Source organism: Rhincodon typus, chromosome 7 (assembly GCF_021869965.1).
Source record: "Rhincodon typus isolate 14 chromosome 7, sRhiTyp1.1, whole genome shotgun sequence".
Lineage (NCBI taxonomy): Eukaryota > Metazoa > Chordata > Chondrichthyes > Orectolobiformes > Rhincodontidae > Rhincodon > Rhincodon typus.
In genome coordinates, this window is record NC_063338.1 from 43,563,073 (window position 1) to 43,576,216 (window position 13,144).

Sequence of the window (13,144 nt, forward strand, 5' to 3'; positions counted from 1 at the left end):
CAGGGGTAGATATCCTTGCTATATCCATAGATCTGGCTGATGTTGTTCAGACATGTGGCTCACAGGTTATCCGAAAAGTTGTGACTCTTGGAGGATCTCCATTTTGGAGTTGAAACCAGATGTCCGGTCATTTCAAAAATCTGGTGGAGGGCATGAGGCCAATGGATGGTGGGTCACTGACAAAGCAGCTATGGATGGCCTAGAGCACAGACCTCACAAAAACCTTGTCCTGAGACTATCATAATTCAACAACCACAAACATCATTCTTTGTCCCAACCTTGCCCCCAACCAATAGAGTTTCCTCCTGATTCCCACTGACGATAATGGGGACCTCAGAAGAGGCCAAGATGGATCATTCACTGGACACCTCTGACTAAACATAGTTGAAATTGCTGTGGCCTTGGCTTTTGTATTGTATTTGATGGGGATCCACCATCATTAAGGATAAGATATTTATGATACTTGCTCCTCCAGCTAGATATTATTTATGACTGCAGTGCATTGATCTGATCTGTTGATCTTGGGATATCTTGGTCAATGTGCAGTGTTGCTGCTTCACTAGGTTGGCATCTGATTTTTATGCAAACTTGATGCTGTTTTTCTACACTCCTCACTGAACTTTAGTTGGTACCCTCACTTGATGGCTATCACAGAGTGAGTGATATGGCAGGTCATGAGATTACAGATTGTGATTGAATATAACTCTGCTGCTGATCACCCTACAGAGTCTCAAGGGTGCCCAGTTTTGAGGTGCCAGATCTTTTGTAGTACATGTGAGCGAGTTGATTAATTCAGCTCTGTGATCGTCATGATTATATATCCTAGAACTAGATATATGATCTTGAACTTAGGGGAGAGCTTAGGACAGGAAAGATGCAAAGGTTTAGCACAAATGGTGTGTACACAGACAATGATAGGCATATAAACTAGGCCACTAAGGAAGGCAGTTTGAACAAAACTAAACATATATTTTAGGAAGTAGCCAATTTGAAAGGAAATAGGTTTTGGGAACACTCAGATAGACTACATTGTATTTTCTAGTCCTGTACATTCCGAGGCTTTAGCATCTTTTCTAAATGGGGTGAGGTTGCAGAGCTCTGAGACGCAGAGATATCTGAATGTTCAAGTGCATAAATTGCTAATGACTCATATGCAGGTATGGCAAGTAATCAGGAAAGCTAATAGAATGCTACGTTTTATTCTGAGGGAAATTCAGTGCAAGAGTAGGGACGCTGCGCTTCAGTTATGCAGGGCAATTGTGAGACCACATCTGGAGTACGGTGTACAGTACTCATCACCATACTTACAGAACAACGGAGAAGATTTACGAGACTAATATCTGGAATGAGCAGACTGCCTTTTCAGAAAAAGCTCGAGAGAGGCTAGGCCTGTATCATTTGGAATTTAGAACAGTCAGAGGTGGCTTAATCGAAACATAGAAGATCCTGAGCAGTCTTGACCAGGTGGATGTCAAAAGGATGTTTCCTCTTGTGGCAGAATATAGAACTGGGGGTCATAGTTTAAAAAATGAAGAGTTGCCCATTTAAGACAGAAATGAAGAAACTTTTTTCCTCTCAAAGTGTCTTTGGAATTACCTTCCTCAAAAGGCATTTGATGCACAACCCATTATTATTTTTAAGGCAAAGGTAGAGATACTCTATGATTACTAAGGGGATGAAATATCAGAGATATGGAGGAATGAAGAGTTGAAGTTACAATCAGATCAGCCATGACCTCAACGAATAGTGGAGCTGCTCAAAGGGCTGAGTGCCCTATTCTTGTTCCTTGTTCGTTTGTTTATTTATAAAAATATATAGTGAAATATAAATTTTAAAAAACATACATGATCAATACTATGGTTCTGCTAAGAGTATAACACAGAGAAAACATTCCTGATAAATATGAGCTGGCTGTTGGAAAGCTGAGTGTAAGACAACTACTTCCAAAAAGAACTCTGGAACTCTTCTATAACTATATGAATCACGTACGTTTTAAAATTTGGGTTAGTATGACTTAACGAATTTCTGATCAAAAGGGATAGAAATGTCTCACCTCAACCTGATCTCCTGGTTGATAGTTTGCCCTAGGAAAGAATACAACTTCCTGGACTTCATCCGAAGGCCTGTCTGAATTTTTTCCAAAAATAATCTGGTTGTCAACTGTTGCCGGAGGTAAAGCCACAAACGTGTCACAAGACCTTGGAGGATATCCTTTTCTCAAAGCCATACTGTGGAAATGAATTACAAAACAAAAGCTGAAGTACTATTCATGCAAAACAAAAATTCCTTCTGAAGGTTTCACTTCCATAAAACCTCTTACAACAAAACGGAGTCAATTTCACATCGCTGCTGTAGAAATTCCCAATACTAACTGCAAAAATTTAGTGCAGGGGAACACTCAACAGGAGTTAAAACTTTAGAATGAAATCATCACCAGGAGGACAGTTTGTCCAGCTTCTTGCAGTTTTCACAAGCCCTGGACTTTATTTGGGTGGTCACTGGAATCACAAGTTACTTTCTGATTCAAAGTGAGCATCCCGCGCAGCGATAATAACGACTGAATTATAACTGAATACCACGAACAGAACTCCAGCACCAGGACTGGCCTTGGCGGAACAGACTCAATCCCAATGCCCAATGTCACTCTATCTTCTCATAATCAAAACAGAATTCACCAGGGAAACTGAATCTTGACATTTGATAATACGTACTTAGATTTTATATAAATATATATACACATATATTAACAGCAGCTTTCCCTGGCGAGGGCCCTGGATTAGTATTTTGTCTGAAAGTTAGTGTTTCTAATACTCCCTCAGTTTACACTGACTCCCGGACACGAATATGATCACACCTTCTCAGGTATAAACTCTCCGGAAAATGAAACTGAATCTGGGTGTTTTTTTTATTTGTTTCTCCCCCAACGTCATTGTTGGGCCGTCCCTTTATCACTTCCGGGGCATTTTAATTCCACTTTTAACAACATTTTTGTATTTGAGGAATCGGCGGGGCCGTCACTTGTCACGGACCCCCACAATCCCGGTTTGTCAACGAGAACCGCTTTCCGGTGACACTGGGTGGGTGTCAGCGCGGTGCTGCCCGGAGAGCGGTCACTGCGGCCCCGAGGCCCTGGGCTAACAACAGGCCTCGCCTGACCCGCCCGTTCTGTCTGTGTTCCCGGGGCCCCAACCCGCCGACCCGGCAACATGGGGAAGTCGTTCGCCAACTTCATGTGTAAAAAGGATTTCCACCCGGCCTCCAAATCCAACATCAAGAAGGTGAGCGGCGGCTCGGGGTTTGCTGCAAAGACGGGTCGGGAGGTGGCGGTTGGGGTTTGGGGGAGGCGGGGTTAAAAAGGAGACAAGAGATATAACAGAGTGCGGAGCTGGAGGAACACAGCAGACCAGGCCGCACCAGAGGAGCAGGAAAGCTGACGGTTCAGGTCTGGACCCTTCTCCCGTAACCAACCCCCACTTGCCCTCCCCACACAGGGATGATGTTGGACCCTTCTCCCGACCCGAAACGTCAACTTTCCTGCTCCTCTGGTGCTGCCTGGCCTGATGTGTTCGTCCAGCTTCACACTGTGTTGTCTCTGACTCCAGCATCGGCAGTTCTTGCTATCTACAAGAGGAGAGAAGGTGGACAGAGTGATAACCCCCACTTGCAATCCCCATGATAACCACACCTACCCTCAATCCCCACACGGGCAGATAGGGTGACAGCCTCCCTCCAGGACATGGAGAACAGGGTGATCGGCCTTCAGAGGCCGGGAGGGCTTAGGGGGGATTGGGGGGTAAGTGGGAAAAACAGCATGCATAGTGGGCTCATATTGTTGCTGTTGGGGACACTAACTGTCCTTCGTGTAATGGCCTTCCCTGGTATCTTTCTCACACTTGGTATTCTTAACAAACATAACATTTAATCATCAATAATTGATATCATACAGATGAACACATAACATGCATCAAATCAGTCAGTGACTTTAGAAATGTCAATGCTACAGTTGACCAATGTCTTCTGAGGTAGAAGTAGGATGGAATTTTCTGAATAGCAAACATGGAAAAAATCTGAATATGGTTCACAACTGCACCTGAGGAGTTATTTGGGCAGATGTAGCAAGGAACATTTATGCCACACAAGGATGAATCTAACTGTCTCTCTTTGAACTCAATGACAATACCATCATTTGAATCACCAGCAGTAACATTCTGGGTATCACAGTTGATTATAAACTTGACTAGATTAGCCGTATGAATACTGTGGCTACCAGAGCAGGTCAAAGGATAGGAATTTCAGAGCAAGTTATTCATTTCCTGACTTCCCAAAGCATGTCCACCAGTCTTCAAAATAGATATCAGACTGATGGAACACCTTGCCTGGATGAATATACCTCCAACAACACCCAAGAAGCTCAACACCGTCCAGGACAAAGCACTCTCCGTTATTGGCATTCCGACCCCCACCATCTTAAACATTCACTGTCTCCAGTGTTGATGCAAATTGGCAATAATGTGTACAATGTATAAGATGTTCTGCAGTAACTTGACAAGGGTTAATTGATAGCACCTTACAAACCTGTGACCTGCTTTCACTTCACCATCGGAAGCCCCTTTGCAAAACTCATCCCAAGTTTCCACCACCATTTTTCCCCAAGTCCTCTCAAAATCAGTCACCAGACACCCTCTGTCTGCCAATGTGTCTCTGGCAGGATCCTGACCTTCCTTTTAATGTGGACTCCATCTCTTTATCGGATACAACAGTGGCCACTGCTCTTGGGAGACAGGACTTCCTCCCCAGTGAGGCCAGAAGTCCCATCTCAAATCAACTGATACCCTGATGTCTACTGCCTATGACTTTTACTTGAAGAAGGGTTTTATTTAAACTGTAAATATGAAGAAAATGGAGTGGGAGTTGGGGAAGGAAAGAGAAGCTGGAACTGCAAGATAAGGTACTATTGGTGACCATAATGATTTGATTTTGATTTATTTATTATTTTTGTATTTGTTACAAAATACAGTAAAAAGTGCTGCATAGTGTCGCCACTCCAGTGCCATCTTAAAACACAGAAAAATAGATCAAAACATAGAATATAAATGCCAAAAATAAAGAAAAAGTGTTCACCTTTATAGTCGTTCTTGTTAAGTGCTCAGTCATGGGTCTGGTGGCCAGGCACAAGTCCCTTTACTGTGCTGCTGCCACTGGAACAAAAGTTACCACTCTGGCGTCGTCTCATCTCCACTGATCCCCTCGCCACTATGAGTCCTCACTGGACCTCGCCTATGACAGATGCCACCACATACTGCACCAGCCCAAACTTGACTCTGCCACTGCCATGAGTCCACTTTGGGCCCAACTCGCCGATGCTGCTGGGCCCAAACTTGCCTCCACCGCCACCTCCATGAATCTGCACTGGACTCAGACATGCCAAGTATGCAGCAAATTCAGCATAAATGTAGGGATCCATTGCAAGTAGCTTCCTAGTATGGTGCAGTATAGTCAACTAATTTAACTCACTGTTTGGAAGCGCAGTGTTTTAGAAATTTGGCACAACCCAGAAATGTTGAGGGGAAAAAACCTTTGTACCAAGACATGTCTTTCAGTGTCTGCCAGCAGCTCTGAATTTCCTTATCAGCTTTATAATAAGCAGTTCCTACAATACCTCCAAATTAAAATTCTCACCCTCCTATGGCTTCTATTCCTAACCATTCCTTTAACCTTCTACCATCAAAATCTTTCTCGCACATTTCAGGATTTGTGCTACCCTCCCATCGGGAGCTTTGCCTTCACCCTCACAGGTCCCAGTCTTTGGAATTAAACCCATCTCTCACTCTAGTTTTCTCCCCTCTTTAACTATCCGTAAAACTCAGTCATTTGTCCAGATGTTTGGTCACTCTTCATAATTGCTTCTTTTCTGTGCTGAGTGTGTTTTTCCACGTACATGTATTCTAAAGGGAGGTTTTCAGTATCAGAAGTGCTATTGAATGGAAGGTGGTTTGGAGTTGTCTATCTTCAGTATAGACATCTTCTGAATGGTTGGTAACATTATTACCCCTACCTCAGTCAATGTAATTATGACCTATGTTTTATGTTTTTATCTAATGCTATTGGATGGCTGTCTCTATCACCATATTAAGCATGTATTTGTTGTTTTACTACTTGAAATTAGGATTTATTTGAATACACTGCATATTGCTTTATAAGTCAGTTTTGGAACTAGAGGTTTGAAAGACTTGAGTTTGTGTAGTAACATAAAAACATTCCATTATATATAGTATTCACAACCTTGGGGCATTCCAAACTGTTTTGGTGTGTAGTCCCAGTTGGACTATAGGGGAATATAACAATTTACACATTGCAAGGGCTCACAAAATAAATTACCAGTTATTGTTTATATTTTGGTGATGTTGGTTGAGAGATATATCTTGACAGGACACTAGGAGAATTCCCTTAGTAGTCTGTGAGATTGTTTACAGCCACTTGAGAAAACAGTTTAGACTTTTTCTGTTCTGATAAATATGGTGTTAAGCAATGTTGAGTGTGTAAAAGTATAAGTTGATATGTATCTTTTTTCAGGTATGGATGGCAGAACAAAAAATTTCTTATGAGAAAAAGAAACAAGAAGAACTAATGCAACAATATGTAAAAGAGCAAGAAGTATATGATAACAGGTTTGAATTTGTATCCATTTAATTGTTTTTGATCTCTTAATAGTTAACCCAAATTACTAATTTGCACTGTGAAGCCTAGGCTTTTCACTTTTCTTTCTATCTGCAATCTTTACCATGCTTCCTTCCCACCCTCCGCTCCCTGCCTAATTTCCTCAACTCAATTCAGCTGATTTTCTATGGATGATCTGGGAAAGATGGGGATAGAAAATTGAGACCAGAAAGTTTAAGACCAGATCACAGTCAAGACCAGTAACTTATTTTGAAGTGGAATACACCTGAAATCCCAAGTTTTTATGTTTAAAAAGTCACAAGGTTTTAAAGTTTAGAGCAGAAGAATTATTACAATACAAGAATCAAACACAGCAAATATTAATTTTTTTTTGATTACCTACACTCTGAAATGCCAATCAAAATAAGTTAAACTTGAATGAAAAGGCAAATTGTGCTCAAATTATATATTGCACTTTAAAAGGCCAATACGATTAAGGCAAATCTTACAAGTTGACTTGACAGCTCACTTACCATATATGCCATCAGTCACACAGTTCTTCAAAATTCTGACTCCCTTACAAAAAATTTCAGCTCCTTCTCCTAAGAGTTGGCCTAATTTCTTAGCCATCAGCAACACTCAGCCAACAGTCTTCACCAAAAGTGATACACATTTTCAGAACCTAAATCCATCAGTGTTATCTTCAAGTAATGAAACAGCTTCAGCAACTGTGTATTTGCTTATTCTGAGCTTCTGGATCTAAACTTTGTTCTTTTTCCAACTTGCCTATATTGCACCACTTGGACTGGCAATTTCTACTAAGCTCAAATGGCTCTGACTCCTAATACATAGTCCCAGCCAAAAGTTTTGCTTTCCAAGTGTTTTTTTCCCCAATTGCTAAAGAAACTCAATTTCCCAATCCAGTTTACCTTTTTCAACTGGGATCTTTCTTTTCAAAAACGAAAGCTTTGCCACAGATTTCATCACAAAAACAAACTCAGATATATTTCTATCTCTACAATTGAGATACATGTATACCATACTTCACAGATGTTTTATTTAGAATTCCCTCCCTAAGGGCACTGTGGGTCAATCTACAGCACGTGAACTGCAGTGGTTCAAGAAGGCAGCTCACCATCACCTTGTCAAGGGCATCTAGGAACAGGCAATGGCACCCACATCCCACAAGTGAATTCTAAAAAATCATGGAAATGTGTGTTTTGGTATCTGATAAATATAAGCAAAATGGAAAATAGCTTCTGCTATTTTTACTTCTGGAACACGGGTCAGAGAGGCCTTGTTAGGTACAAGCTCCAAAATTGAATCTGGAATTCAGCTCCCCCTGCTGTCTTGGCTGGCTGCTGACTTCTAGGTTGGAATTTTAGTTGGACTTTCCCCTCTGCAGAAGAATATGATTGTGGCAGAAGTAGCTGCTGGTGTTGCTACCACTGCTGCAGTTAATCTTGCAGAATCTGACATGTTCATATGGCTCACAAAATTAGTGGACCAGTTGTTAGAGCCAGAATTCTGGTTTAAAGGCTGCGTTAATTTAAAATACCGACCTAACGTCTGCAAGCAGGTTTCTTGCATGCCTCAGAATGCACCCTAGTAAAGGTCAGAAGTGAAAGGTTATGTTGGGTTTTTGACGCATTCGCATTTTTGGATATTTAACATCATGCTGAACCTTAACTCTAGGCAGTCAAGATTCTGTTACTGTCTGCTTAAAAGTCTGTAAAATTTTCATTTTCAAAGACTTATGGAAATCAAAGTAATTTGTCAACTCAAAAGCACTAGATTTCTCTTCGGTGTCCAGAGATAGCTATGAAATAATCCAGCAATTTGATTCATGTAAAGTAATTGTCCACCCTGCATTTGTCACCTTGAATCTGCTTTTGGATGATTACTTCCTGTCTATTTGGAGCATAACTCTGGGACCTATACTTCTGTGTGACACAAACGAGATTCCTTTGGATGCAAACAACGCTGCTCCAGGTGGATATTCATGTAATGGTCTGCATCTTCAAACAACAGCATTCGTCATCAGATTGCTGCAGTTACACCTACTTTATCACCCTTTGTACGTCACTAGCATTTCTGGGTCCAATCCCTGATGCTGGATGCCTCAGAAATGCACACACCATACCTTCAATCCAGCTGAATCCTTGTAGTGTAGGAGAGTCGGGGGAAGCCAAGCCACACCCTAATTTTAACAGCAGTATCTGCTGTATTCTGGTAAGTTCATTCATTTATTAACAGCTGTGGGATATTTGAACAACTTGAGTTTGAGTCCGTAAAGTACATAAAAATATTGGATTGAGATAACTAGGTGAGGAAGCAGGATGGGTAGGCTAGTAGAATGGCTAATGTAGCAGGGTAAGTTAGAAACGAGGCGGATCAGGTTGGGGAGTGATCTTGGGTGTCCAGAGTGGGGTGGGGTAGTTGTGGTTTATCTTAGTTTGGAGGTGGGAGCGGATTGGGTCAGGTCCTCAGAGAGGGTGGATAGTTTTGTCTGCATTGGGTCTAGAGGTGGATAGGAGAGTTTGGTCAGGATGAGAGAGAGACGGGGAAGAGGGTCTGGATCTAACCTGCCGGGGAGGGGGTCGGGGTCAGGTCCAGAGGTGGAGGGGTGGATGTTAGAGTTGAGGTTTTATCTCGAACTAGTTGGGAGGCAGGTGGCAGTTAGGTCCACGATTGGATGAGGAGGAGGAGAAGATGAGTCTCCAGTCTGGTCTGTATGCAGCAAGTCTGGTATCTGCTACGGTTGCAGAGGCTTGGCTCACTTGTCACTGTTTGGGCTGATGGGTTTCAGTGCAGTGATTGTGGGGTTAGCTTTATCATAAACCAGATTTTAATTCCCCCAACTTTTCCCTGGTTAACTCTTTAGGTATGTGATTCGGTGCCCTCTGCTGTTTCAGATTCTAATTCAGTGTTGTGTTTTTGGAGGATTTCATGTTTCCACTGGAGGATTTGAGGATTTCATTGCTCAGTTGTTTGAACTTCCTGGCAATTACCACAAAGTCAGTGTCTCAGAACTTCTGGAAGGGTTCAGGCATGCATCTTTCAGGGAACATCTGGTCTCTAGCTGTCCAGAAATTGAAAAATGTAATAATTTGGGTATGAAATATTGAACAAATGGCATCTTGTAGTTTGGCAAATGATGTGAGACCATCTTAACTGAACATTGTGATCAAAAAGCAGTAACCCAATATGGTCAGGTAGACAGAAGAAAAATCAAGAAAGTGGAGAACCAGTTTAGTCCATCAAAGCTCATTCATCTATTACCCTGACTTTCCCATTTTGATGAGAAACTGTATTTAGAATATTTCCCAAATTTTTGTTTTTGCTATCTTGCTTGAATAAAGATGGTGTTCCTGATAACTGCTCTAATTTTACATTTCACTAATTTTCATTTATGCCCTCAAGCCTTCATTTCCTGCTTTACTTTGAAATAAGCACATAGCTTTATCTTTTTCCTGCTAATGGTATTTAATATTTCACTTGTTGACTTCCTGTGATATTGTTCATAGTGAGACATTTCTAGAACTGCTTGGGTTATACAAGTTTGTTTGCACGTACATATTCTCTTAAACAAATGGATACCTTTTTAAAATGAGCACAGATGTATAAAAATACATAAAGAAACAATACTGTGTTTTAAAGATTAAACTCCTTAATAAATGGAAAACTGGCATTTTTTAAGGTTACTCATGGGAGATGAACGTGTGAAGAATGGGCTTAACTTTATGTATGAGGCACCTCCAGGAGTAAAGAGTGGTAAGATTCTTTAACAAGTGTATTTAGACCAGCTGCATGTATTGAATTTTCATCATCATTCTTTCTGTTTTAACATTCTGTATTGATGTATATAGCAACTAACACAATTTCCTTTTTTCTAAATTGACTCGCAACAAAGAGAACAAAGAGGTAAGATTATATTATAAATTTCTCCATTTAAGATAAATGTTTGGAAATTTGAAGAAATTTTTTTGATTTTAACATATAATCATAGCTAAAGTGTTTGAATGTGTTGTTGCAGACAGAAGAAGGAGAGACTGAATACAAGTTTGAATGGCAGAAGGTTGCACCACGAGAAAAGTAAGTAGTGTTCCATGGCAACTGCTGACATCCCTCTACTTTAAAGATATAGGCAGAAATTAATACATTTGTTTGTTGTGAAGTTATTTTGAAAAATAAACCAAACATTTCTGAATATTTACTCGTTTAACTTAAATTATGGACTCTCAAGAGTTTGCCCAGTACTGATGACATCCAATTTATAATTATCCAGCTCATCTTAAATGAAAACGTTTTACATTGGCTACTCCAGGATATTTTGGTTAGAGCCTCTGCTATCTCATCTCTGATGTCCTTCAAATATACCTTGGATTCATGTTATCAGGGTAATTTGAGTTTAGTTTTCTTAGGAATATTCTTTACAAACAATTATTTATAACAATTCTTCTTCATTTTCTTGCAATGCACCTATGTTATCACTTCTATTGTCATTTGTATAAAAGAAAATCAAAAATTCAATGTGCCTACATCGTACATAATTAGACTCTCTCCTTTACTTCTGAATACTCCTAACTGCTCTGTTTAAAAGTACTAGTTATAAGCTAATAAAAAACCTATTCCATTTTCAGATTTGTTGGTCTTTTACTGGTCCCTTTTTCATCTTCAACTTCCCTTTAAATACTTGACTATGCTTTATGTTCTTACATGAGGATATAAATAGAACTAAGAGCAGGAGTAGGCATTGAGCCTCTCGAGCATACTCCATTATTCAATACAATCATGGCTGATCTCATCTTGGTCTCAACTCCACTTTCCTGTCTGCTCCCCGTAACTTTCAACCTATTACTAATTAAGAATCTTTCCTTAAATTTACTCAATGTCCCGGCATCCACCGCATTCTGGGTTGGTGAATTCCATGGATTCATGACCCTTTGAGAGAAGTTTATATTCTGCTATCCCTTACCCTAAAGCTGTGACCTCTTGTTCTATTTTGCCCCACATCACCTCTACATCTAATTTCGCATCTGTATATCTCAATTAGACCTCCTGTCATGCATCTGAACTCGAGCATAAAGACCAAAACTGTTCAATCTTTCTTAAGACAAACTCCTCATCTCAGAAATTACTCTAGTGAAGCTCCTATGAACTGCCTCCAATATAACTAAATCTTATTTCAAGTAAGGGAACCAAAACTGAACTCCAGGTGTTCTCATGAATGCGTCGTACATTTGCAGCAAAATATCCCCACTTTTATCCTCCATCCTTTAACAATAAATGCCAAAATTCCGTTTGCCTTCCTTATTACCTACTGTACCTGCATACTAGTTTTCTGCAATTTTATGCCCAAGGACACCCAGATCTCTGCACCAAAGCACCCTGAAGTTTCTCTCCATTTAGATAATAAGTTGCCTTTCTATTCCTCTAATGAATAACTTCACTTATCCATGTTAAATTCCATCTGCCATATTTTGGCCCATTCACCTAACCTATCCATATCTATCTGTAAATATCTTTTATCTTCATTGCAACTTAATTCCCCATCTATTTTAGTGTCATCTGCAACTTTTGCTGCAGTATCTTCTTTCTGTGTATCCAAGTCGTTAATATAGATTGTAAATAGTTGGGGACACAAGTACAGAATGCTGTGGTATCCCACTAATTGCATCTTACCAACCAGCAAAAGACCTATTTATCTTGACTTTCTGCTTTCTGATGGTTAGCCAATCTTCTATCCAAACTAATAAATTACCATGTAATCTTGTGTATTACCTTTTGTGCAAAACATTATCAAATGCCTTCTGGAAGTCCAGATATACTACACCTACAGAATCCCCATTATCCACTTTGCTTGTTACATGTTTGAAGAACTCTAACAAATTAGTTAAACACAATTGACCCTTCTTGAAGACATGCTGATTTTGATGGATTATATTTTGACTTTCCAAATGTCCTGTTATTGCTTCCTTAATAATAATAGATTCTAACAATTTCCCAACAAGAGATGTTAAACTAACTGGTCTATGGTTTCCTATTTTATGTCTCTCTCCTTTATTGAATAAGTTCCTAATTTAATCAGCTACCTTTGTTTATAGAATTCCATACGTTGAACTTGCATTTAATATATTTATTTTGTGATCTTTTATGGTTCGTATGTTTGGATGATTTCCCACAGCTGTAATAGTTTAAATCCTGCTCTACTTATCCTCCCAACAAGAGCACTGATGCCATTTTAGTTCACGTGAAGGTTATTCCTCCTTGTTCTGTTGCTTCTTGCAATATTCTAGGAATGTGAGCCTTGCAATCCTGCACTAAACCTGCAGTCATGCATTGTTTTTCTGATCTTTATCTCTTCAATGGAGCATTCATGTCACGGGAAACAGGTAGAGATTTCTACCTTGCGGTCTTAAACTCCCTCCACAAGACCTTAAATGTACTTTTGTCTGTGAAATTTGTTTCCAGTAAGAACCACAAT

The 13,144-nt window shown here is 40.1% G+C and overlaps 2 protein-coding genes across 4 annotated transcripts in view; one reads left to right on the forward strand and one right to left on the reverse strand.

The window, feature by feature from the left end:
- The window catches only part of scrn3 (secernin 3), a 34,016-nt gene extending 30,307 nt beyond the window's left edge, over positions 1-3,709 (reverse strand). The window contains exons 1-2 of one of the 3 annotated variants that reach the window (XM_048599441.1): positions 3,690-3,709; positions 2,054-2,228 (exon numbers count right to left, since the gene is read on the reverse strand). In XM_048599441.1, the coding sequence (XP_048455398.1) occupies positions 2,054-2,227 (174 nt within the window). In that variant the 5' untranslated portion in view covers position 2,228; positions 3,690-3,709. Of the gene's footprint in view, positions 1-2,053; positions 2,229-2,711; positions 2,971-3,689 lie in introns of those variants that run through there. The other 2 variants (XM_020519384.2, XM_048599440.1) reach the window with 2 other exon arrangements.
- Positions 2,971-13,144, forward strand: part of cir1 (corepressor interacting with RBPJ, CIR1) — a 45,823-nt gene continuing 35,649 nt past the window's right edge. Inside the window, exons 1-5 of the mRNA XM_048599439.1 lie at positions 2,971-3,278; positions 6,574-6,668; positions 10,358-10,431; positions 10,571-10,581; positions 10,694-10,752. Of these exons, the coding sequence (XP_048455396.1) occupies positions 3,207-3,278; positions 6,574-6,668; positions 10,358-10,431; positions 10,571-10,581; positions 10,694-10,752 (311 nt within the window). The 5' untranslated portion in view covers positions 2,971-3,206. The remainder of the gene's footprint in view (positions 3,279-6,573; positions 6,669-10,357; positions 10,432-10,570; positions 10,582-10,693; positions 10,753-13,144) is intronic.